Raw genomic sequence first — 26,276 nt, 5'->3', positions numbered from 1 at the left:
AGAGAGAGAGAGAGAGAGAGAGAGAGAGAGAGAGAGAGAGAGAGAGAGAGAAGCCACTGCAATGGATTGGGGAAAAGTCAAGATTATTTTGAGTCTCTGGAGTAAGAAGAATACTGTTAAAAGTAGTTGGGTTGAGAAGGTTCTTGATTTGGGGGAGACAGCTTCCTTCCCCCCCCTCCTCCTGGAAAATCTCCCTTTGCTACCCTCTCTGCATGATCACCTGCATTGATTATTTATTTGAAGATACATAGGATAGATAGATAGATAGATAGATAGATAGATAGATAGATAGATAGATAGATAGATAGATAGATAGATAGATAGATGATATTTAAATGTAGTAGCTGGAGTAGTGAGCCAGAACACACAGTTATAGGGAACGGATGATGGAATTGGGTATGTGTAGTTTAATGAAGAGAAGGGTGAGGGGGTGACATGATAGCAGTGTTCCAATATCTCAGGGGCTGCCACAAAGAAGAGGGAGTCAAGCTATTCTCCAAAGCACCTGAAAGCAGGACAAGAAGCAACGGATGGAAACTAGTCAAGGAGAGAAGCAACCTAGAACTAAGGAGAAACTTCCTGACAGTTAGAACAATTAACCAGTGGAAGCCTCCAGAGGTGGTGAATGCTCCAACACTGGAGGTTTTTAAGAAGAGACTGGACAGCCATTGGCCTGAAATGGTATAGGGTTTCCTGCCTGAGCAGGGGGTTGGAGTAGATGACCTCCAAGGTCCCTTCCAACTACTTCTTCTTCTTCTTCTTCTTCTTCTTCTTCTTCTTCTTCTTCTTCTTCTTCTTCTTCTTCTTCTTCTTCTTCTTCTTCTTCTTCTTCTTCTTCTTCTTCTTCTTCTTCTTCTTGATTGGTTGGAGAGTGCTGGCTCCTGCGAGTGGCATTCTGCACTGTGATTGGTTGTTGTGGAGGGTGGAGTTTCCCTTTTTTCCTGCCTTTTTCTTCTGTGTCCTCTATGTCTAGGGCCCAGAAATGAAGCACCAGTAAAAGTTTCTCTATGAATCTGAAGGAGGCTGAGGACAGCACAATGCTATCTGTTACAGAAATGGGAGGAGGATTTCCTGTGGCTCATTTTAATGAGAGGAATTTATTTATTTATTATTTCTCATGGAGCCTAAAGATAGAGGTGTTTCTACGGAGGAGGGAGGATTTGCGGACAGTTGTAAACAATCCTCCAGCAGATCTTAATAAGAAGGGACAAAGACAAAATGAAACCACATCAGCCAGCATAATTTTGTGCTTGGAAGATAGGTGTGTGTAGGGGGGCTAATGTGCTAGAAAATGCTGGCTTGCCTTACACAGAATTTATAAAAGAGAAACAGGAAGCAGTATAGTAACTCTTACCAGAAAACTTTATAGAGCAAGGCTAAAGTCTGGAGAAAGTTGGTCAGATCACCTTCAATTTATGAGGAAAACCTTACTTGAATTAAAAGAATGAGGAATAGTGTTTTCAGAAGCACACAAAAGTATATGCTGTGCTGAGTTTCCTTGACGATACTTGACACGTGTTAATAACAAGTCTTGAGTCCATGGACTAGCATTATTTATGAGTTATGTAACTGGGAGGCTTTTAGAAGAAGAACAGAAAAGATTAGAGAGAAACACTGCAGGTGGGAGAAACAATAGTAATTTACATCTCAGTCAGGAGCTGCATTCCAGTGAGATAACAAGGTGGGAGAGAAAATCTGTGTAGTAAAATGATGCTCTGCATGTGGATCCATTCAACATATCCAGATAAATTGTCCAGTAAGATTAAAAGCTACAAACAGGAGTAAAACAGCACAACAATGGAAGAAGGAAGACACAAATTTCTGTGATGAAGGCAAACATACTAAAGATATTTGGTTGTTTGGCAGTGGAGAAAATACTGTAAATCAAGGGTCCCCAGGCCCATGTGGCATACTATTGGTCGGCCCATTCAGAACTAGGCCGCGCGAGTAGTGGGCAAGCATGTGTGTACATGCAGTGCATGCATGCAGTTCCACTTGCGTGAGCAATGTGCATACAAAGCTCTATGTTTCTGCAAATGGAGCTATGCACGCTTGCGCGCATGCCTGCCATTCAAACAAAACCATCCCCGTTACCCCGCCCCTGTTGGGCCGTGAAGCCAGAAAGGTTGGGGACCACTGTTGTAAATAAACCAAAACTTTTTTCAGTATGGAATCAGCTGCCCAAGAATATGTAAGCCTGGCAAATGGTAATCATTTGTATAGGAGGAAGGAACAATATATTTACGAACAATATATGTACGGTAAATCATTCATTAAGTTTTTATGTGTACCAGATTTAGATCACAATTGGCTGAGTATGTCTTGCTTATAAAATGAAGGATATAAAGTAATTTTTGCCAATGGTACATGCAAGGTCATAAAGAATAACAGGTTGTGTGCATGAGGTTTAAAGTTCTTACTAATAGAGAAGAAGTGATAGAGGGAGTAGAAGTTGCTGGATTCTTGGGCGAGAGTGATCACATCATATTGGAATTCAATATAATGCAAACACAAGCAATAGAATATAATCCAACCAGTGTCTTAAACATTATAAGAGCTGATTTTAACAAACTCAGAGCCTAAGAAAAATTCCATGGATAAAAATCCTAAAGGGGAAAACAACTCAAGAAGCATGGGAAACTCTGAAAAATATGATCATAAAATATAAAAAATCATAAAAGCCCAGTCCAACACAATACTACTTTAAAAGAAAAACAAGAAATCGAAGAAGAAACCAGCATAGTTGCACAAAGATCTTTCTGATGAACTGAAAGACAAAAAGGATAAGTGCAAAACATGAAAAAAGGAATACATAACTAAGGCAGAATATCAGCAGATAGCCGGCATCTGCAAAGATGAAGTCAGGAAAGCAAAAGCTCAAAATGAATGAAGATTTGCAATAAAAGTTTATTTCAACATATAAATAAAAAGAAAACGGTCAAGAAAACAGTCGGTCCACTAAAGAGAGAAGATGGCAAGGAAGTAACAGGCAGTAGAAAGAAGGCAGAGATGCTTAACTCATTCTTTGAATCAGTCTTTATGCGAAAAGAAACTGTAGTCCAAGTGTAAAAGACAGATTAGAAATAAAATTATACACACACACACACACACACACACACACACACACACACAGAGGGATGTGGTGGCTCAGTGGATTAGGACGCTGAGCTTGTTGATCAGAAGGTTGTCAGTTTGGTGGGTCGAATCCCGAGTGCCATGTAACAGAGTGAGCGCCTGTTACTCATCCCAGCTTCTGTCAACCTAGCAGTTCGAAAGCACATAAAAATGCAAGTAGAAAAATAGGGACCACTACGGTGGGAAGGTAACAGCGTTCCGTGCGCCTTTGGTGTCTAGTCATGCCGGCCACATGACCACGGAGACGTCCTCGGACAAGCGCTGGCTCTTCGGCTTTGAAATGGAGATGAGCACTGGCCCCTAGAGTTGGAAATGACTAGCACACATGTGCGGGGGAACCTTTACCTTTTTATATAGTGCTCAAAGCCGAAGAGCCAGCGCTTGTCCGAGGACAATATATATATATGTATGTATGCGTGTATGTATATGTATGTATATGTATATATATGTGTGTGTGTGTGTGTGTACACACACACACACATATATAAAATGCCTCATATATATTATATATATATTATAATGTGACATGATAGCAGTATTTATATTTATATAACGCTACAAGTTTGGCTAAGCATCTATATGACTTCACGTGGACACCTACTGCGCAATTCCCTGACACTCCCTGAGCATGAGCACCTGAATTCCGCATTGACTCCTCCAGAGGGCGCACTCTAGCAAGAGAAGGGAACACCAAGCGCTTCCCCAATGGGCCATTGGAGGGCGAAAGTCTTTTCCAGAGGAGGCTGCGAAGGAAGTGACGGCTGTGAGCCTTGCCGCTCTAGGACACCATACTCTCGCTCCTTAACCCCTGGAGCTCCGCGGGAGACGAAGAATTGGCGGGAGAGTCTCGCGGGGGAAGAGATTCACACCTGTCTTAGGTGGGGAGGTGGGCTCTTCCCGTGTAAAGGGAGGCGGAGGAGGGGGAGACCCGTGCCCAGCTCTCCTCTGGGTCCGATCCCGGGTCCCATGTTCCCCAGCCGCCCTCTCCATGCAGGGGGTAAGTGGAGCTCCAGAGCAGCAGCAGCAGAAGAAGAACCGGGGATCCCAGGAAGGCGGCGGGGATCCTGGGGTCCCTTCCTGCCCGTGTCCGGGGAAGAAGAGCCCGAATTGGGGGAGAGGAGGGCCGGCCTGGCGGAGGTCCAGCAGGGGAGGAGAGAAGCTGGGCGAGGAAGCAGGGTTGTGTGAACTCGCTTGCGTGTCCCCAGAAGAAGGGAAATGGGGCATCCGCAGCCAGGGGCATTTCTTTGGCAGGTTGTGTAAATCCTTCTTGGGGGGGGGAATGCAGAGGGCAAGTTTTTAAAAGGAAGCTTTTTCTTGTGACCAAGAGAAATATAAAGTGCTCCAAAATGAAGCCCCCCCCTCCCCCAAGAACCCCATCTGCTGAACCCTATTGCAATCATAGACCAGCTCAGAAAAACCTTTCCTTCCATGGGGATGACTGTTGTTCGGTGGTTAAATTCTCCACTTTCTAATTCTTGAAATTCTTTTTCTTTTTTCCATCTCAGGTACACAAATTGGAAGTGATTTCTACATCTTTGCACGTACACAAATTTATTTCTTAGCTAAAGACAGGCGGCAACAGAATTTCAAGAAGCAGACTTATGAATGAAATGTCTTTAGGAGAGCCGGAAGATTCCTTGTACCCATCTGGAGTTGCCTTACAGGACAGAGACAGGATGGAGACACAACTTTTAGCAAGTGGAGCGACTGGAAAAGGTCCTTCAGTTGTTCAGCCTGGCAGCTGTGGGGAGATCTGGGCAAGAAGCGGGCAGAAGATCCTGGAAGAGGAACCCACCCTCCATTCAGAAGTTCAGCCCTGCAACTTCAGGAGCATCCAATACCAGGAGGCTGAGGGTCCCCGAGGACTTTGCAGCCGACTCCATGACATTTGTAGGCGATGGCTGAGACCAGAAAAGCACACCAAAACCCAGATGCTGGACCTAGTTGTTCTGGAGCAGCTCCTGATCCTTCTGCCCCCAGAGATGGAGAGTTGGGTGCGGGAGTGTGGAGCAGAGACCAGCTCCCAGGCGGTGGCTCTGTTGGAAGCCTTCCTTTTGAGTCAGGTGGAGGAACAAAAGGAGCAGGTCAAGTTGCAGGTGGGGAGCCCCAAAGGGGAAATAAAGAATGTGTTTGAATTCTTCACCCTTCCCTCTGAGACTTCTCTGGCGTTTAAATTACATGGGGACGTTTTCCTAATCCTTGTAGGACATTGTTCCATTAGTGTCTCATTCAGCCTCACTGATGGATATTGGGGGTTTTCAGGTTTGCATTCAGAGAACGCGAATCAACTTAATGTTCTGGAGCAATCCCCAACCTTTTGGGCACCAGGGATCAGTTCCGTGGAGAGAGGTTTTTCCATGGACCAGAGGGAGCATGGTTTTGTGTGCTCTGGCGTTTAAATTACATGGAGACGTTTTCCTAATCCTTGTAGGACATTGTTCCATTAGTGTCTCATTCAGCCTCACTGATGGATATTGGGGGTTTTCAGGTTTGCATTCAGAGAACGTGAATCAACTTAATGTTCTGGAGCAATCCCCAACCTTTTGGGCACCAGGGACCAGTTCCGTGGAGAGAGGTTTTTCCATGGACCAGAGGGAGCATGGTTTTGTGTGCTCTGGCGTTTAAATTACATGGAGACGTTTTCCTAATCCTTGTAGGACATTGTTCCATTAGTGTCTCATTCAGCCTCACTGATGGATATTGGGGGTTTTCAGGTTTGCATTCAGAGAACGTGAATCAACTTAATGTTCTGGAGCAATCCCCAACCTTTTGGGCACCAGGGACCAGTTCCGTGGAGAGAGGTTTTTCCATGGACCAGAGGGAGCATGGTTTTGTGTGCTGCCTGCATCCCACAGATGGGACTTTGTTTGTGCGGACCGGTTGCTGGCATTCCGTGGCCCGGTAGTGGTCCACAGGCCGGGGGTTGGGGACCCCTGTTCTGGAGTGTACATTAAATCTTTTTTCCCCCTCCTTTCTCCTATTTCAAGTCTGTTGTGAAGATCAGAGGTCCTGAGGGAAGGCGGAATCCATCAAATCCTCTTCAGGCGATGAGGATCTCACAGGAGGGTCCAAGTCAGGATACTTCAGGAGGTAATTAATGGTTCTTCCATTCTCTAGAGCAGGGGTGTCAAACTGCCGGCCTGCGGGCCGGACGCGTCATTGGGAAACCACGTCCACCCCATTGCCGGCAATGGCAAAAAAGCTTCGATACGTTGCGTGACATCAGGTGACATCGCGGGTTTGACATGTCTGCCCTAGAGAAATCCCAGCTGACTCATTTTCATCTTCTGTAGAATACCTAGTCCTATTTTGTTAATTATGGGTGTTAAAATTCTGTCTCCCATGCAGTGAAAAATAGAATGAAGATAACGCCTGCTTATTATGCTGGAACTGAAACAATCATTGAACTTACAACTCAAGTAAGAGAAGCATAATAAAAAATAAGGCTATCATGGTGTGAGCATCTGTTAAGTAGAGAGTGATCATTTTAGAAATTCTTTGACATGCAATTGTGCCAGACTGCTCGATAATACCTGAAATAATCACATTAGCACAATACCATTTAAAAAAGACTTTTCATTAAGCTTTTTAATGAAATGCTAAATGGACTGAAGTCACTGAGAAGTGGGCTTTCCAGATGCAGAAAGTCTTGATAGACAGACAGACAGACAGACAGACCAACCCAGAAGGAAGCTGGGGTTCCTTTCACTGAATGGTCTTATTCTGATGTGTTTTTCCTTGTTCAGGAGGGCTATGTGTCCTTTGAGGAGGTGGCTGTGTATTTCTCTGAGGAGGAGTGGTCTCAGCTGGATCCTGACCAAAAGGCGCTGCATTGGGAAGTCATGGTGGAAAATCATAGGAACGTGTCCTCTCTGGGTAAGAGTTTGCTACTCTCCAATAGAGTGTTTGGGAAGACATTCTGTAATTAGATGATATCAACTATGTCTTTCTTATTATAATTTTACCAAATGTATAGGACAAAAAACAATACAGGTTTTGAAGAGGAAACGAAGGTAGAGTAAGGTGATAAACGAATTTTTTAAAAGTATAATGAAAAAAGGAAACAGAAGAATAGAAAAAGTTAAGAAATGTTAAAATTTTGCTTCTTTCTCTAAGTTTACATGATAGCTTTCTCTTACGTATTGGATCCTTTCTAATCTTCAAACTTATAGACCAGAAGTTCATTTTTTTCTTTTTTTTAGCAAGAAGTCCATCAGGGTTTTCCAATCATTAATCAATATATTGTGTTTCCTCAAATCAAAGAGGTCATTTAGTCATCTCTGATAATTCTGTCATCTCCATCAGCCATCCACCGTTGTAGTTATATAGAGTCCTTCCAGCTTTGGGGGTATAATAGTCTCGATGCAGTTATCATATGAAGTCAGAAGCAATCTTCTATGACTGTTTTCCAGCTGCTTGTTCGTTAGTCCTAACAAAGTATTCTGATTTCAATTGGATATTTTATCTTTAAAGTTCCCTGTATTTGAATCTCAAATTTTCTGCCTTTTTTACCTGTCCACCAAAATGCGACAGTCTTGATGTTGCCCACATTTCCAATATAAGTTTCAGGTACCTTTATACACTTCTGAAAATTTTTGTATTACAACAGTTTATGAAAGTTGCCTTTTAGATTGTAACATGATGTAAATTTCACTCCTTTCAACCACATATTTTGTTACATCTGTATATTGTGAAAAACCTCTTTGTCGATTTTATCATACATTCTTTTGTTTATAGGTTTTAGCAGTTACATGTTTGTCCTTTCTACACAACCAAAATTCAAATTCTGTCTTAGGTTGTTGAATACCATAGGTCCTTTTATCTACCTTGAATCTTTCTGATGACAGTTTGAAAACCAGCAACAACTATATTCTTCTGCCATCAATTGCTCTCTTGATTTCATTTGATATTCCCCTTGCTCAAATTCTAATGGTTCTTGACATGTTATTCATTGTCTTTGCTGACTGCTTCTCTTCTGTAAAATGCTTATTATGTTGAGAGCTGTAATGGCACAATCTGGATTTGTATCTGTTCCATATTCTCAATATGGCACTTCTAAAATTATTGTTTTAAAAATCTACATTACCGAAATCTTAGGTCATGCTTTTTAAATTCTAAAATTCTTTTATTGCTCAGCAACCCACTCTCATGGTTCCGACAGATGAAACTCTTCAAAAGAATTTCAAGACATTGTTTACTTTAAAGGATCTTTTATTCAAGTAACATAATATCGGCACTACATAATCAAAGCCAAAAACTGAATTCCCCTCCCCTGGGCACATAGTATCAAAGCACAATTTCCTCCTTCAATTAACAGTCATAAATCACATTCCCCAATTAGCTTGAAGCATGGGCTTCCTCTCCAGCTCTCCAATTCTGTATTAGCTCTGGGCTCAATAACCTTGATTCCCATGCTAAGTTTAGTGTTGTTATGTCTGGACTCTCATTCATATCCCCCCTCCCAGCATCATCTAACTCTAAAAGCTAAAGGGAAAAGATGGCTATATTTCCATCTGTTGTAAATGCAAAAACATCCGATGTTAGCACCGTTGACATCCACATTCTTTCATTGAAAGCACATAGCAGGATGCAAAGTTCAATTTCAAATTAGGCAGACCAGGTCTTATTTCCTTTGCATCTTGGAGAATTTGATATTCAACCTTTTTCCCTTGCCATACAAACCTATGTCTATCATTCTGCCACAGTATAATCTTTTGGCTTCCCTGAGCCGCATTAAGTGAAGAGAAATTGTCTTGGTCCACCTATAAAACATATAATTAATGTATATAAATAACAAACTTTATTTTTTTAAAAATATTTTTATATCTTATGGGGCCACATTATTAGCTGTCCACGCCCACATGTGGCCTGCAACGTGCAGGTTGGATATATCTGGTTTAAATGGCACATCAGTTGTCTAAAAAGATATTTGAAACAAATATTATTCTAGGCCAACATTAATTTTTATCATGGAAATTCTTTCTAACAATGACGTACATATTTTCTCCTAGCTTAACATATCCTTCTTTCACTCCACGTTTTAAAAGAATTGTTTTGAAATAACATACAGTTCATGGGGAGAGGGTCCTTGATGCTCTCTGAGCTTGGTTGTTTTCTTCCAGATGTTTCATTATCCATACTAGGAAACATCATCAGCACTAGTATTACAACACCGAGCTATAAATGTTCTCCTTTATCAGTTCATATTGGTCATAATAATACTGAACTTGTTGATTTTAATTTCTCAGTTTTAAAACCAATTTTTTCCATTAATTTTATTTGATCTTCCATTTTTGTATTTTTTGTTAACAGCGTCTTTAAATTATTAAAGCTCATTAAAATCCTAAATTCCTTAAATTTTTCCACATTGGTATTTCTATTCCCTCTGGAACAGACATGTCAAACACAAGGCCCGGGGGCCGGATCCAGCCCGCAAAGTGGTTTCATGTGGCCCGCGAAGCCATCCTGTAAACAGTAAGGGAACGGCCCCCACTGCCTTGGCCCTGGCCCAGAGACCCTCCTTCTGCCAGAGACCCTCAGATCTGTCCCACTCCTGCCCAGGCCCCCATAGTCACCCTTGATGTGAACGATGTAGAGCTGGCCACGCCCACCCAGTAGGCCATATGCACTCTAGCCACGCCCACGCAGTAGGACACACCCACCCTGGCCATACCCACCTGGCCTCCTGAGGGCAACCGCAATGCTGATGCGGCCCTCAATGAAATTGAGTTTGACACCCCTGCTCTGGAAGATCTCTCAAATTCAACATGCAGCATGAAAAAAGGGCATCCTTATGTTCTGTTTTTTGTATTTTAGAAGGATTGTTAAATTTCCAATTAGTTGTGCTTTATGCAAAGATTAGGTCGATTTTACCTATTTAAGGAAATTCTCAAAAATTTAAATCAACACAGTCCAGTTCAAATTCTCAAACGCCTTTGCTGCATCTAAGAAGATTGGTGCAGCTTGACTTTAATTATGTTCAAACTTCCTGCAGTTTGAACTGTTTCCCTAACTTACTATCATTTTTATTTCTCCTTTCTTTGAAGATAATAATGGACAAGAAAATGAAAATTCCACAGAACCATTCCGAGTGATGACTCGTGGAGACAGACTGGAGAAGCCTGCAAATCAAATGAAAGTACAGAGACATGAGACAAACCAGTCAAATAATTGGAATTGGGAACGTTCTTCCATTGATGCTCCAATGCAAGACCTTCTTGCCCAACAAGGAAAAATAAAGAAAAAACACATTATGAAAAACGTAAAACTGTTCAAAGACAAATTAGATGTGAAAGAACACTATCCAACCCAAACCAAAGGAGAAAGTAAAATATGCAGAGACAATGGAAAAAAATTGACTCTTCCTTGTGAAAATGAGTCCTTTGCATCTCAGAAAAAGATCCATGTAGGAGAGAAGCCATATACATGTTTGGAATGTGGAAAGAGCTTCAGAAGAAGCAGTCATCTTACTTCCCATAACTGGATCCACATAGGGGAGAAGCCTTATAAATGCCTGGAGTGTGGAAAGAGCTTCTGCGAAAACATCTCTCTTACTGTTCATAAAAGGATCCACACAGGGGAAAAGCCCTATAAGTGCTTGGAATGTGGAAAGAGCTTCAGAACAAGCAGTCATCTTATTTACCACAACTGGATCCACACAGGGGAGAAGCCTTATAAATGCATGGAGTGTGGAAAAGCCTTTATTCAGAATAGTCATCTTACTTCCCATAAACGAATCCATACAGAGGAAAAGCCATATAAGTGCACGGAGTGTGGAAAGAGTTTCAGAGAGAGTCGTTCCCTTATATCTCATAAAAGGATCCACACAGGAGAGAAGCCATATCAATGCATGGAGTGTGGAAAGACCTTTATTCAGAGCAGTCATCTTACTTCCCATAAATGGATCCACACAGGGGAGAAGCCATATAACTGTATGGAGTGTGGAAAGGGCTTCAGTCAAAGGAGTTCTTTTATTTCCCATAACAGGATCCACACAGGGGAGAAGCCATATAAATGCCCTGAATGTGGAAAGGGCTTTATTAAAAGCAGTCATCTTACCTCCCATAAAAGAGTCCACACAGAGGAAAAGCCATATAAGTGCACAGAGTGTGGGAAGAGCTTCAGAGAGAGCCGTTCCCTTATATCTCATAAAAGGATCCACACAGGAGAGAAGCCATATCAATGCACGGAGTGTGGCAAGACCTTTATTCAGAGCAGTCAACTTACTTCACATAAAAGGAAACACACAGGGGAGAAGCCGTATCAATGCATGGAATGTGGAAAGAGCTTCAGTCATAATAGTTCCTTTACTTCTCATAAAAGGATCCACACAGGGGAAAAGCCATATAAATGCATGGATTGTGGAAAGGGATTCAGTCAAAGGAGTTCCTTTACTTCGCATAAAAGGATCCATACAGGGGAGAAGCCGTATAAATGTGCGGAGTGTGGCAAGGGTTTTACTACGAGCAGTTATCTTAACTCTCATAAAAGGATCCATACAGAAGAGGAGCTGTTCAAGTGCATGGAGTGTGGAAAGGGCTTTTGTCAAATGTCATCCCTTATGAGACATAAAAGAATCCATTCAGGGGAAAAGCCATATAAATGTGTGGAGTGGGAAAATGGCTTACTTTTCCATACACAGATCCATTTTGGTTCAAATCCATTTAAATTCCAGCTTTAGTTGGTGAAATCTATGCATTTTCTTTTTGTGTATGCTGAACTAGGAAGGGTTGTGGGGTTTGTTTGTTTTTTTGAGTGCGCTCACAACTGGAAACCCCTGAGATAAAATTGCCAATGGAAACACAAACAATGGGCACAGCTGTTTTAATTCTGAAGTGTGGGTTTGAAAGTGACAACACTTTATTTTATATCAATAATGAACATCTTTTTAATGTTTCATTTCCAGCTGGGATCAGTTCCAAGATTATTAATAATCTCAGATTCTGGACTATGCAATTTTGTAAAGATGTCAATATTGTGGTTTTGCAAGGGAACTTTTCAAAAATTGTTTATTCTTTCTACTTGATCCTCGTTGTGGGAGGGTTATCAACAGGTGGGCATTTTACAGGTATTCTCCCCCCAGCAATAAAAGCAGTAAAGTCTCCTTGATGCAAAATGAAACTCTATTCTTCCTTCCACTATAGCAGACATGCATATGGAAGCTCAGCTAATCCATAGCCACTTCCCATAATTTGAAGTTTTGCCTAGTCTTTTCCCCCCCTTTCTCATTCCTTAATATGCTCACAGTTTATCAACGGACAGACACTTCTCTGTCCTCCCAACTGACTGTGTGGATAACAGAATCCTCACATACATGTTGATATAGGCCACAGGTCTGCAACCCGCGGCTCCAGAGCCACATGCGGCTCTTTCAGCCGTCTCCTGCGGCTCCCAGTCCTCTGCCATGTACAGTCCAAAAAAAAAAAAGTGGGACTAAAAAAGTTCAACCAATCAATTCAAATATGCAGGGTAGGTGCATATCTCGCCTTGGCTCCACTCTTCAGTCAAACCCTGTTCTGCGCATGTGCGCACATGCGCACACATTTTTTGCGGCTCCCAGTTTTTCCTTTTGTGAGGGAACCAGTTCCGAGTGGCTCTTTCACTGTTTCAGGTTGCTGACCCCTTATATAGGCTGTACAAAGAGATTCAGGATGTAGAATTCTGTCACTAAAAAGGAACCAGAAAGATGAGAAGCCTCTCATTGCAAAAGACTTTTCAAGCATATTATACCTTTCATTGTGTCACAAGGGCTAAGAAAAGGTTTAAATTAGCTTTAAATAAAATTAATTAAATATCATTGGTGTAGTTACTTTCTGGTGACATATTAAATCCTCTTTCTCACTGTATTAAAATAAGCACCTGAGAGTGAATAAGCATTTTTCTTAGTGGGATACAGAGTTTTGGTGCTGCATGGGAGGAGAGTTAGAACAGTCTCAGTCTCATCTTCACTGGAGACTGTTTATAAAGGAAGGGAAAGTGGCATGTGTCTGGATGTGTCAAGCCACTGTAATTTCTCATTACAGACACATAAATCAGATGGGCAGCTGGAGGGGATTTTGCTTTCTAGGATTGGATACACCACAGCATAGCAGATCTGTACACAATGATTTATTGTGGCGCACCTCTTCCCCAACAAAAGGGTTAATTCCATCTTTCTAGGTCTTGCAAGTTGCTATTATAAAGTAATTAGGTATTTAATACTCAGTCCTAACAAAAGTCCCAAAGTGTAAAGTACCATACCACCCTCGCACTGGTTGGGATGAAAGGCTGTTTCAATGTGGCCCAGCTCCAGGCAAGAATCCACCGGGATACACTGCTCATTGTAGCTGGTGGTTCTGGCAGCTGACATCCCTCTTGCCTGCCTGAAATAGTTGCTAATCTCCATACAACAGTTCCCTTCTGCTTGTCGTTTTCTGATCTCCTTTTCTTGTACACATCTAGCCACACTTTATTTTGGTACTTGCTTGTCAAGTGTAGCTGCCTCTGGATCTCGACAGCTGTGGCTGAATTGGCCAGACAGGTGGAACATCTGTGTGGATGCTTGTGAGCAAATGCTGAGTGGGAGGGTGAATGCCTCAGTGCTGGAGCCCATCTCTGGTTTCTGGGGCTAGAAATTTGTAGAGCCCTTTGGGGAAAAGCAGGGGCTGTGTGGAGTTTGGAGAAATGGGGGCAAAAGCAGTGCTGCCTGGTTGCAGAGGCTCTTCCCACGTGCAGGCAGCAACTCTGGCTTCTTTTCCGCACAGGCAGAGGTACAAAATTAGACAATTAGAAAAAAAACAGGACAGGGAAAGAAATGGGTTGAAGAGAACATTGCTTTGAAATAGCTTTTTCATTACTTTTCCCTCACAATTTCAACTTTTTTTTTGCTAATGGTAGCCATTTTTTTCTTGTTTTGTCAACTCAAAACATGGGAATCTCTTCAGTGATGGTGTTTTCAACTATTTTGGTTACAGCAATTTTTTTCTCTATTTATTCATCATCTAAAAATATTTCAATTGCTTTAAAATCTCCAAAGGCCTTCAGCTTTCTGGTGTCCTGAGGTGAATTCCCTACTCAGCCCCCATGTAAAGCAGATTTTCTTTTGTTTTATCCCACATGGTTTGAGTTTTATGTTCCTTTTTCAGTATTTGCTTTCCTTCATCTTTAAAATTCTATTTTTTGTCCTGATGAGGTGTCATTTTCCCCGCTTCATTTCTCCATCAAGACTTGTGAGGTAAAATTTATGGAACATCCACTAGTTTCAGCTTTTTCTCCAGTTTGGAACTGGTTTTCTTTTATTTTTTTCATAAGCTATCACTTGGTCTTTCCAATTATTATTAGGCACTCAGGAAACCAGAGCCAAGTATTTGAGAAGCAGTTGCATATATTGGATTAAAGAAATAAAAACCAATAGAAATCTGGTCCTGACTGCCTGGGATTTGGCCCCTTTTGAGGCCTCCTCCAATCTCTGCGGAGCCTTCAGAGCGGCTGTTCTTGAGGGAAGCGAGTTCAAATGTTTCATAGTTTTTCTTCCATCTCCACAGACCCCAGAGAAGAAGATGGAGAAACTGCCACCTCTGGAGAAGACGAAGCCTTTCTCTGACAGAAAAACACTTGCCTCTTACTCCCTTGCCCATCATCCCTGCCCTCCCCTTCCCTTCAGAAGCTCTCCTCTTTCCCGCCCTTGAAGGGTGTCGTGCGCAGAGCCCATTAGGGGGCGCTCTCAGCTTCAGGACAGAACTGAGCATGCGCCAGCCTCTTCCGCTAGTTACTACAAGGCACTGTTGCCCGGGGTGTTAATGGGAAGAAGCTGGAGGTGCGTCTGCCCTTTCTTTCCCCCCCCTCCCCACCACTTGCTGGGAGGCGGGGGCGGAGCCTTTGCGGGAGACAGAGGCTGCCGGGAAACTTTGCGGGGATGCGGATCCAGACGAGACTCCCAAGTTGCGTGAGTTGGAGACTCTACCCGTGCAAAGCGGTCCCGCGTTGGAGGCATGCTTGGAGAAGGGCCAAGTCTTCTTTCGGAGTCCGGGGTCCCATGTTCCCCTACCGCCCTTTCCCAGGCGGGGGCGGGAAGCAAAGGAAAGAAATGAGGGTCGCCCGAAGGGAGAGTCCGTTTCCCCCCATTTCATGGGGGAGCCTCTGCATGGGGGCAGGGGGAGGATTGCTGGAAGCCCCACTCCCGGACCCAGGTGTAAGGACGGGTGTGCAAGGACCGTAACTAGGGAGCTGCTTCCCAGCCTTTCCCCACGACCGCAAAGGGGCTCTGCCGGCAGAGGGAAACGTTGCATGGAGGGAGATGCCAACGGGGCTGAGAATCAGCATTCGCACCGTGTGCCCGATGACACCAGTGTTTGTCAAAGTCGGCATCTTTACACTCTTGAAGTGGAAGTTGGAAAAAGACTGGATTAAGCTAAGAAGTGGGGAATGTGTTTGTACGAAGATCATGTTAAATTGTATGTGGATTATTCCTATGGGTGTTAGTGCCATATGCATTGGATGATGGCTTGTTAATTCTGAAGTTCCCAAAGGGGCTTGGGCCAGATGGGCTTCTGTTGCTTTTATTATACATTCAAATATTGATTTATTTACTTATTAAATTGGTTTACGTAGCGCTTGCTTCAAAATTTTTGTTTGTTGTGACTTGTGACATTCACGATTTAAAGAGTTTGTGACAGAAATCAGTTGAATAAATAACTCAGGGATGGGACTCCAAAACATATTTTATTTATGCAATAGTGGTGAATATCTGCAGCTCAGGTGTAGGATGAGGGTGAAAGTTTGTTCTCCGAGCTTGTGGATTGGTTTCCGAACATTTCTGAAGATGTCACCTAACCTGGTAACGAAACGTTCGGAAGCCAAACCACAATCTTGGAGAACAAACCTTCAACCTCATATTTTATGTATTTTTTCCAGTATTTTGAATCATTGGTAGAAGTTGATCCAGAAGGGTTCTCCTGGATTTTCCCCAGACCCATATAAATCAACCCACCTAATAAGATTCTCCTTCCTCTTTCCAGACATTTGTAGGTTCATTAGATTTTTTATTTTTGCTTTGGAGAAGGATCCTCGGTAGTTAAATTAGTTATTCTATAATTAATGGGAATTTCTGTTGTATTCCCTTTCAGCTATGAAAATTAGAAACCTTTCCTGCTCCATCTAGAGACAAAGCTACCTTGTAAGTGTGGAGGGCTGAATGTCCTTGGGAAACTTGACCAGATCCTCATTGTCAAATTCAACTCTTCTGAATAGGAAGACCTCTGGAGATCCATTGACCCATTTTGCAACAGGATTAGAGAAAAAAGAGAAGATGGAGGGACAACAACCAGCAGATGTAGGAACTGGAAAACACCCTCTTGCTTGGAGCTGTGGGAAGAATGGGTCAAGTCTTGGGCAGAAGGTCCAGGAAGTGGGAACTAACGCTTTAGAGGCCCATTGCTGCCGCTTCAGAAAAGTACAGTTCCAGAAGGTGACTGGGCCCCGAGATGTTTGCAGTCACCTTCACCGCCTTTGCCTTCAGTGGCTGCAGCCAGAGAGACACACGAAGGCTCAGATGTTGGATCTGGTTCTCCTGGAGCAGTTCCTGGCTGTCCTTCCCCCAGAGATGGAGAAATGGGTACGGGAGTGTGGCGCAGAGACGAGTTCCCAGGCGGTGGCCCTGGCCGAAGGGTTCCTGCTGAGCCAGGAGGAGGAAAAGATGCAAGAAGAGTTGCAGGTATAAGAATACAGCTCTAACGAACTCTCTGAATTTGTCAGTGTCACTCTGACAAGAGTTTTCTAGGATGGTGAACTGCTAAGGCCAGTTCCACCCCCATGTTCCACCTTCAATGATACACATAGTGGGGGTCTCCCAGCTTGAGGGTACAGTATGAGAATTTATTTTTTTCTCTCTGCTCTTCCTTGTTTCTACTGGGACATCATGTCCAGCTATCCTTGGAAGCAGCCACTGAGTATGTCAAGGGAAGGAAAGAATCCAAACTCTCTCGAGAGCTACTGGTTGGGGAGATCTTTCAGAAAGATCAAAATCAGGATGCCATGTCAGGTAATGGAAGCTGCAGCTGTGTGATGTGAGGTTTGGACATCAAGCTGACTGATTCTTTTGCTGTTCTTGGGTGGGATTTCTCGCATTTTTTTTAACGAATCTGCTATCACACTTTTTCTCCTTTTCACAGAGAACCAAAAGCACTCCTTGATATTTTTTGAATCACCTCCTCTTTGTGAGGTAGCTGAAAGAGCAATTGAACCTCTGCCTCAGGTAGGAGGAATATTGAAAAAGATCCATGAATCTTGGATGGGTTTTATTTTGTCAGGGAGTTCAAGGCAATATATATATTTTGTAAGCCATCCAGAATCCCTGAGAATGAATTGGATGGCTATATAAATTTTCTTATGAATAAAGTTTATTAAATTTATATGCCTCTTGTCTCGGTGTCCAGTGTGACTCTGGGCAGCTCAGAATGGCATAAAAGCATAAATATAAAACCATTCTAATTAACAACAATTAAATGAAGATTAAAAACCAAGAGCCTGGACCAGGGATAGGCAACCTGGGCTGTTTTATGACTCATGGACTTCAACTCCCAAAATTCAGGAATTCTGGGAGTTGAAGTCCACGAGTCATAAAAGAGCCCAGGTTGCCTACCCGTGGCCTGGACCATTTGGGGGGTGGACCTTTGTCTCTTACTCAGTCAACTACCTCCAGCATAGCCGCCCCTCCGCCGCCCCCATCAGACCCCCAAGGCAATTGGCAGCGTCAGGTTTTCAGACCTTTCTGAACGGCCAGAAAAGTGGAGGGAGATGTCGTCTCCAGCGGCAAAATGTTTTTATTTTCATCTGTTACATTGATACGCCACCCATTTCACTGACATGCAACTTGGGCAGTATACACTCCGCTAAAATGTTATGAAAGATTAAAAGAGTAGAACAATAGATACAGCATTAAAGTTAACAAAGAAATATCTAAGACAGGGAGTTTTATAAAGGAGTGGAGGTGGAAATCTTGTTTTTAATTCAGTCAGTTCCAGCATGACACGTCCCCATTCAGGCCCCAGGCCGAACAGCATAGACAAGTTTTTAAGGAAAGCAAAAAAGGGTGGGACCGATCTCATGTTGAGGATTACCATGTTATAAATGGCAGGGATGACAGCAGGAAATGCTGTTCTCCTTGACCCCACTAGCCCAAATTACTTCAGATGTGTATCTGAAAAAGTGGGTTGGGCCAATCTAATTGGTGCAAGATGGTTCTTCAGATAACCCAGGTCCCATACCATGATGGGCTTTAGAGGTGATAACCAACAGCTCAAATTGGATCTGGAAGCAAACCAGCAACCAAAGCATTTCTGTTCCAGCTCTAGTTTCCGAATACTTTTCAAGAGTAGCCCCAAATAAAGCATATTGCAGTAATAGCAATAACACTAGCACTTAGACTTATATACCGCTTCACAGTGCTTTACAGTCCACTCTAAGCAGTTTGCAAAGTCAGCATATTGCCCCCAACAGTCTGAATCCTCATTTTACCAACCTTGGATGGAAGGCTGAGTCAAACCTTGAGCTGGTGAGAATCAAAATGCTGAACTGCAGAAATAGCCTGCAATGTTGTATTCGAACCAATGCGCCACCACGGCTCAGATCCAAACAAGAGATGACTAGGGTATGAATGATTCAGCTCAGAACCTCACAATCCAGAAAAAGGGCACAATATTGCTGTTTCAAAGCAACATGAAATGGGAAAATTTCAACTGAGTCATTGAACATTCACACCCACTTTAGCCTGCCTCAAGAGTGTTGTGGAGAACCAGGAAAGAAAATATATTGTAATCCCTCCACCATTTTGTAACTTTTTTTTCCTTATAATTAGTGTAAAAAATATTTCAAGTGACTAGACAGCAACAATTAAAAGGAACCTCCATTCTCTATTTCCTTGAAAGAATTCAACCTTCTTTTCCTAAACACATAACCATATTGGTGTATAAAAATGAATGGATGCATACAAGACTATAAAAAGGTTTAATAAAATGGCCAAACAAAAATATCTGTGAATAAAGAGTATGCCCAAGTGGTTCATAATCAAAGCACTTAGAACTTTGTGAGGAATTTCTAACAACCTGATTTGTTCCTCGAGGCATTGTGTACCTTAAAGAATCTTTATTCGAGAAGCATAACATTGGCACGTACATAGTCAAAGCCAAAATCTGAATTCCGCTCCCCTGAGCACATAGTATCAAAGCACAATTCCCTCCTCTAATTTACAGTCATAAATCCCATTCTCCAATTAGTATGAAATGCAGGTTCTCCCTCCAGTTCTTCAGCCTGCCAATTCTTATCATCTTTTTATTTCAAAAACCTTGGTTCTCACACTAGTTGCAGTATTGTTATGTCTAACAACTCCCATGCACATTCCTCCTCCCCTCCAGTATCATCTAATTCTAACTCTAATTCTAAGAATAAAACATAAGCAGGAAAATGGTTGCATGTCCATATGTTGTCAAAGCAAGAACATCCGATGTTAGCAGTGTTGACCACGTCTTCTCAAGAAATGTTCTTCACTGCTGTGGTTCAGAAGGTGAGCAGCTTCCCTGGAAATCAAGGAGAACCAGATCTTGGGCTGCATCTCACCCACCTCTTGGTACTCCTCACATAGATCCATGGATGAGTTCTGTTAGCCTTTCAAGATAGTCCAGACAAGAACGAGGACAACGAATTCTAGCTCTACTTAATGTTGCAAGTCTAAAGGAAATCCCCCCTCCCATCCCTTGTTTTTGTTTTCTGAAATTGAGATTTCATTGAGCATACCGTTGTTCGGCTAAGGCTCTTCTTCCTGTCTCCCAGGATCAATCCCATACACAATTACAAGCTCTCTTAATATTTTTTATTGCAGTGCAGAGTGTGAGCCTGGTGGCCCTAAGTGGATAAAGCAGGCAGTTGGCAAAAATGTTGTCAACACTGCTAACATTGGATGTTCTTTCTCTGCAACAGATGGAAATGCAGCCATTTTTCTCTGTTGCTTCTAGAGTTACTTGATGCTGGGAGGGGGAATGTGAATGAGAGTCCAGCTAGTCATAACAATAATAACTCACCCATGGGAATCCAAGGTCATTGGGCCTAGACTTGATAGAGTTTTGGCAGTCTGGAGAGCTGGGCAGAAAGCCCATGCTTCAAGCTAATTGAGGAATGTGATTTATGACTGTTGATTGGAGGAGGGAATTGTGCTTTGATACTTGTATCCAGGGGAGGGGAATTTAGTTTTTGGTTTCCACTATGTAGTGCTGATACTTTGTTTCTCAAAAGATTCTTTAAGGCAGACATGTCAAACTTGCGATGTCAGTGATGTTGCAAGACGTATCAGGACTGTTTTGCCATTGCCGGCAATGGGGTGGGAGTGGCTTCCAGATGACATGTCCAGCCCGCGGGCCCGCAGTTTGACCCTCCTGCTTTAAGGTAAACAATGCCTTGAAGTTGTTTTGAAGAGTTTCATCTGTCGGAACCATGGCATTTGTCAGATGGGTTTCTCCAGTATTACCTTCTGCCCATATAGAAAGAATTGGAGCTGCTGATAAAACTATTTGACTTGGCTTCACTGAAAGGCATGAAAAGTCCTGCAGTAAACCTCATAAAATATTGTGCCGTGAGATCTTGTTTGGAATTCTGCAGCCGTTGCTCATTTCATTCATTGCGAATCTCCCCTGGCATTGATGGAAGAGAAGTCTCAAATTCTTCTTGGGGTTGTTTGTTAATGGGGAAATTTGTTTCCTTGTTTAGGATCTTGTGACTTTTGAAGAAGTGGCTGTGTATTTTTCTGAGGAAGAGTGGTCTCAGCTGGATCCTGACCAAAAAGCTCTTCATGGGGAGGTCATGCAGGAGAATTCCAGGATTCTGGCTTCCCTGGGTAAGAACCTCTATCTGTGGTTTTATCTCTTATTCGTCGCAGCCAACTTGCCACAGGACAAGAGTTACACTAATATTGAAGAAATGGTGGACTAGAATCATTAAAAAAATCACTAAAGGAGGGACTAAATCAAATGTGAATGACAAAAATTGAGATAATGTCAAAAAAACACAAACACCCAGTGAGTTATCACTGTTTTGTCCTGCAGCAAATTGGCCCATGATGAATTGGCAGATTCCCAAGAGGAATGATTAGGAAGTGACCAGGAATAACAGAATGACAGAGTTGGAAGGGACCTTGGAGGTCTTCTAGTCCAACCCCTTGCTCAAGCAGGAAACCCTACCATTTGAGACAAGTGGTTGTCCAGTCTCTTTTTAAAAGCCTCCAGTGATTGAAAACCGACAACTTCTGAAGATAAGCTGTCAATTGTTTTCACCGTTAGGAAAGTTCTCCTTAGTTTAGGTTGCTTCAATCCTTGATTATTTTTCATCCATTATTTCGGAAATAGGTTGAGAATAGAGTAGAGTAGAGTAGAGTAGAGTAGAGTAGAGTAGAGTAGAGTAGAATAGAGTAGAGTAGAATAGAATAGAATAGAATAGAATAGAATAGAATAGAATAGAATAGAATAGAATAGAATAGAATAGAATAGAATAGAATAGAATAGAATAGAATAGAATAGATCTAGTCAGGCAGGAAACTCAGGTAGAGGATACAATGCACCATAGGAGTTCATGGCATCATGGAACTGACCCATGTCATCAAGGGCCTTGCACACATTGGTTGCCAAAGATTAGATCTGTGTTTTCTCTGAGGGTAATTGTAATCTGATCTGCTGTGGATATATGAATTTGGTAGTACCCCTCTTGCAAATGCATCTTTAGCAGAAGCTTAAATCAAGTTCTTTCATATTAGCCAGCAAAACCGCTAAATTATATTGATGATACTTTGGCAAAATTTCAGAAAAAAAAAGATCTTTAAACATGCTCCTAATCTTGCTACAATTTCTTATGTTTCTTTTTGAAGAAAAGAATGTCCAAGAGGGTAATAAGACTTGCAAGGAACAGCAACAAGCAATGCACCCAAAAGAGGAAAAAGGGAAGTTTGCCAATCAGCTGGAACCAAAAAGTGATGGGAGAAACCGACCACAAAGTGGAATTAAGAAAAGCTTTTCTTGGATCACTCGACCTACTTATCATAGAAAGATGCATGCAGGAGACAGACCTTTTAAATGCCTGGAGTGTGGAAAGAACTTTTCTAAATCCAGTCACCTCATTCGCCACAAAATGACCCATTCAAAAGAGAAACCATATATCTGTATCGAGTGCGGAAAGGCCTTCCGTGATAATTGTTCTCTCAGAAGCCACCAGAGGAATCACAATGGAGAAAGGCCCTATAAGTGCATGGAGTGTGGGAAGACCTTTACTCAAAGTGGTGCTCTTGCCACCCATAAAAGAATCCACACAGGGGAGAAGCCATATAAATGTATGGAGTGTGGAAAGGGCTTTACTCAGGGCAGTCATCTTACTTCTCATAAGTTTATCCACACAGGGGAGAAGCCATATAAATGCATGGTGTGTGGAAAAAGCTTTACTCAGGGCAGTCGTCTTACTTCTCATAAATTCATCCACACAGGGGAGAAACCATACAAATGCATGGAGTGTGGAAAGACTTTTAGTCAAAACAGTAACCTTACTTCACATAAAAGAATCCACACAGGGGGCAAGCCATATAGACGTAGAGAACTTGAAATGGGCTTTTGTGAAAATCCATCTCTTATGGAACATGAAAGGATCCACATAGGGGAGAAACCATATAAGTGCATGTACTGTGGAAAGGGTTTTTCACTATCTGATCACCTCATTTCCCATGAAATGACCCATTCAGAAGAGAAACCGCATACCTGCTTGGAGTGTGGAAAGATTTTCCCTGATAATTATTCCCTTAGAAGCCATCAAAGGAATCACAGAGGAGAAAGACCCTATAAGTGTATGGACTGCGGAAAGACCTTTGCTTGGAGCAGTAATCTTTCTTACCATAAAAGAACCCACACAGGGCAGAAGCCTTATAAATGTGTGGAATGTGGGAAGGGTTTTAGTACCAACAGTTATCTTACTGCCCATAAACGGATCCACACAGGGGAGAAGCCATATCAATGTACAGAGTGTGGAAAGAGCTTTAGAAGGAGTAGCCTTCTTACTTACCATAAAAAAATCCACACAGGAGAATAGCCATATCAGTCCAAGGAATGAGAGAAGAGCTTTTAACAAGAATAGTAATCTAATATATCATGAAAGAGTCCAGTTGAGCAATATTGCACATAAATATTAGACATACAAATATGTGAGAATATTTTGTCTTTCTAGTCCAAAGCAGACTGGAAGATGAATCTTCAATACTAATTGTAATTTTTACTCAGGAGGTTCCAAGGCAAGAAATAAGTGCAGCTAAAGAGTATTTATGGTGTCTTAATTGTGTCTAGTACAATATTTAAGAAATGTAGATTTCTATGAATTCCCTCTGATGAATATATCCACTTGAGTAGAATTGCAGGCAGATAATCAACCCTTAATTATTATGATTGCACTATTTCTTCATTTGCTTAATATTGTTACAATCTGCCTTTCCATCCTTGCTTCTCATTATGTAATGCAAAGTAATATCTGAGAAAGAAAACCACAAGGAGCATAGGGTTAGAAAATACAACCTGAACTTTAACATAGAGCTCATTGGCTATGTATCCTAATTTTGTGGTGATTTTTGTGTTCTTTCCTTGTTTTTATTGCAAAGTTAAATAGCAAAAGAGTTTGTGTGTCCTAATATCACAAACCATTCCAGAAATATATAGGACAGTGATGGCGAACCTTTTAGAGACCGAGTGCCAAAACCGCAACCCAAACCCCACTTATTTATTGCAAAGTGCCAGGGCCGCATCAGCATTGTGGTGCCCTGGGGGGGGGGCAGGGAAGCATCTCTCAGTGCCGCTTTGGCACGCAAAAACCAGGGGTGCAAAAATGCGGGCCTGTCTGAGGAATCCTGGGGGTTGAAGTCCACAAGTCGTAAAAGGGCCAAGCTTGAAGACCCGTCTTATGGAAACTAATCAATGAGAGATCCAACATAGAAAAAAGCCAGTTAGAACAATCAATCAGTGAAATGGCTTGCTTTCAAAAGCAGTGGGTGCTCCATCACTCAGGGTTTTTAAGAAAAGATGGGAGAGCCATTTATTTATCCAGCCGAGACGGGATAAGAGAGGCTCTTTCTCTTCCCCCCTCCTTCCGCTTTGAGGCGGGGGGGGGAGAAGGGGGCTTGGTGCAGAGGCTGCCGGGAAGCCTTGCGTGGAGGTGCATCCCGACGAGACTCCCGAGTTCCGTGAGTGGCGGCTTTGCCCGTGCAAAGGGGTCCCGCGCTGGAGGTGAGTGTGGAGACGGGCCAAGTCTTTCCCCGGGGTGGGAGTCCGGGGTCCCATGTTCCCCTGCCGCCCTTTCCCAGGCAGGGGCCAGGCAAGGGGGCGGGTGGAGCAAAGGAGAGAAATGGGGGGGGGCGCCAGGAGGGAGGGGGCGTTTTCCCCCTTTTCCTGGGGGAGCCTCTGCATGGCGGGGGGAGGGGAAGGCTGGCCGGAAGTCACCCTGGCGGTCCTGGGTGCAAGGCCGGGGCCCCTGTTGCGAGGACTGGGATGCTGCCTCCCCGCCTTTCCCTGCGACTGGCAGACGAAGGGAAACGTTGCAGGGAGGGAGGTGCAAGTGGTGCTGAGATGCAGCATTCCCACCGTGTGCAGACGAGGAGAGGAGAGGAGAATATAGTATAGAATGTAGAATAGAATGTAGAATAGAATAGAATATAGAACAGAAAATAGAATAGAATAGAAAATAGAATAGAAAATACAATACAATAGAAAATACAATAGAAAATACAATAGAAATAGAAGAAAGAATAGAATAGAGAATAGAAGAATAGAATAGAGAATAGGAGAATAGAATAGACAATAGAAGAATAGCATTCAGAATAGAATAAAGAATAGAATAGAATAGCATTCAGAATAGAACAGAAAGAATAGAATTCAGAATACAATAGAATAAAACAGAACAGAGAAAGAATAGAATCCAGAATAGTGTAGAGTAGAGTAGAATAGAATAGAGAATAGAAGAAAGAATAGAACAGAACAGAATAGAATAGAATAAAGAATAGAATAGAATAGCTTTTAGAATAGAATAGTATTCAGAATAGAACAGAGAAAGAATAGAATCCAGAGTAGAGTAGAGTAGAATAGAATAGAATAGAATAGAATAGAATAATAACTTTAATGTCACTTTGAATGTACACTAATCAGCATACATTAAAATGAATTTTCGTTGCCTACAGCTCTCAAAGGGTCACCACCTCCAATGTACACTACATAAATATTTCAAAAATAAATATATACAGAATTATGCATATACCCACATATATGACACAGGGAAACAACACAGTCTAGATTGGATGTACATGGCAAGAAAAACAAATCTTGCAAGTTTACCGGACGGGTGGCACATAGGGAATAAAGCTATTACAGAACTGGGTAGTCCTGCTAGAAATACTTCAAAACCTCCTCCCAGAGGGAAGCGACAGAAACAGACGGTAGAGTAGGTGTGTGGGGTCTCTAACAATGCTTTGAGCACTAAGCACATAGGCCTTATAAGCAGCATCCTGAACACCAGGAAGTGAGTTTCCTCTGAGCTTCCTATGACACCAGTGTTCGTCAAAGTTGACAACTTTACACTCTGGGTGTTGAAGTGGAAGTTGGAAAAAGACGATTAGGCTAAAAATAGGGGACTTTGTTTCTAGGAATTGCATGTGTAGCTGGTTTATTTATTTGATTTTTATTCCTCTATGTCAGGGGAGACAAACTGCCAGCCCACGGGCCGGACGCATCATGCAGAAGCCGCACCCACATCTGCTCTACGTATTGGATGGTGGTTTATTAATTCAAGCTTCTAAAGTTCCCCAAGGGTATTTCTGCCAGGTGGTTAATGGGGTTCTGCTGCTTTTACTATATGTTCAAATGTTGATTTAATTACTTATTAAATAGATTTATATATCACTTGTCTTAACTTCTGTTTGTGACCTGAAACACTCATGAATCAGATTGTTTTAAGGGTTTCTCTTATCTTTCTTCACCGCCACAGAAATCACTTTAACAGAAACCTCAGAAATAGAAATCCACAATCTTATTTTTTGTGTTTCTCCAATATTTTAAGTCATTGGAAGAAGTTGATCCAGAAAGGTTCTCCTTAATTTCCACCAGATA

General features: G+C 42.3%; 2 protein-coding genes across 7 annotated transcripts; both read left to right on the top strand.

Moving 5' to 3' along the window:
- Positions 1 to 3,951: 3,951 nt before the first annotated feature.
- On the top strand, positions 3,952 to 12,614 carry LOC308664474 (zinc finger protein 263-like). Of its 3 annotated transcripts, none has more exons than XM_081321717.1 (6): positions 3,952 to 4,013; positions 4,641 to 5,231; positions 6,123 to 6,225; positions 6,484 to 6,554; positions 6,882 to 7,011; positions 10,182 to 12,614. In XM_081321717.1, the coding sequence occupies exons 2-6, from the start codon at positions 4,737 to 4,739 to the stop codon at positions 11,813 to 11,815; spliced, it is 2,433 nt and encodes an 810-aa protein (XP_081177843.1). In that variant the 5' UTR covers positions 3,952 to 4,013; positions 4,641 to 4,736; the 3' UTR covers positions 11,816 to 12,614. The 3 variants fall into 3 exon arrangements, with proteins under 3 accessions (XP_081177843.1, XP_081177842.1, XP_081177844.1); XM_081321716.1 differs by having other exon boundaries at positions 3,956 to 4,132; XM_081321718.1 differs by lacking the exon at positions 10,182 to 12,614 and having other exon boundaries at positions 3,956 to 4,132; positions 6,882 to 7,135.
- Positions 12,615 to 14,632: 2,018 nt separating this feature from the next.
- LOC308661267 (uncharacterized protein) lies at positions 14,633 to 25,287 on the top strand. Of its 4 annotated transcripts, none has more exons than XM_081316177.1 (6): positions 14,633 to 15,058; positions 16,239 to 16,825; positions 17,038 to 17,152; positions 17,283 to 17,365; positions 20,869 to 20,995; positions 22,019 to 25,287. In XM_081316177.1, the coding sequence occupies exons 2-6, from the start codon at positions 16,307 to 16,309 to the stop codon at positions 23,221 to 23,223; spliced, it is 2,049 nt and encodes a 682-aa protein (XP_081172303.1). In that variant the 5' UTR covers positions 14,633 to 15,058; positions 16,239 to 16,306; the 3' UTR covers positions 23,224 to 25,287. The 4 variants fall into 4 exon arrangements, with proteins under 4 accessions (XP_081172303.1, XP_081172306.1, XP_081172304.1 ...); XM_081316179.1 differs by lacking the exon at positions 14,633 to 15,058 and adding an exon at positions 16,007 to 16,136; XM_081316178.1 differs by lacking the exon at positions 14,633 to 15,058 and having other exon boundaries at positions 15,872 to 16,825.
- Positions 25,288 to 26,276: the final 989 nt, after the last annotated feature.

The sequence above is a fragment of the Vipera berus genome (genome assembly GCF_964194415.1).
Source record: "Vipera berus genome assembly, chromosome: 2".
Classification (NCBI taxonomy): Eukaryota; Metazoa; Chordata; class Lepidosauria; order Squamata; family Viperidae; genus Vipera; species Vipera berus.
Note: the sequence above shows the minus strand (reverse complement) of the source record. Positions and strands in the feature narration are given on the sequence as shown.

Excerpts from the sequence above, each read along its gene's own strand:
- LOC308664474 (XM_081321717.1), top strand. The coding sequence starts at position 4,737 with ATGAATGAAATGTCTTTAGGAGAGCCGGAAGATTCCTTGTACCCATCT. Across the intron at positions 5,232-6,122 it reads AGGAGCAGGTCAAGTTGCAG|TCTGTTGTGAAGATCAGAGG; the intron begins GTGGGGAGCCCC and ends TCCTATTTCAAG. Across the intron at positions 6,555-6,881 it reads TCATTGAACTTACAACTCAA|GAGGGCTATGTGTCCTTTGA; the intron begins GTAAGAGAAGCA and ends TTCCTTGTTCAG.
- LOC308661267 (XM_081316177.1), top strand. The coding sequence starts at position 16,307 with ATGTCCTTGGGAAACTTGACCAGATCCTCATTGTCAAATTCAACTCTT. Across the intron at positions 17,153-17,282 it reads AAATCAGGATGCCATGTCAG|AGAACCAAAAGCACTCCTTG; the intron begins GTAATGGAAGCT and ends TCCTTTTCACAG. Across the intron at positions 17,366-20,868 it reads CAATTGAACCTCTGCCTCAG|GATCTTGTGACTTTTGAAGA; the intron begins GTAGGAGGAATA and ends TTCCTTGTTTAG.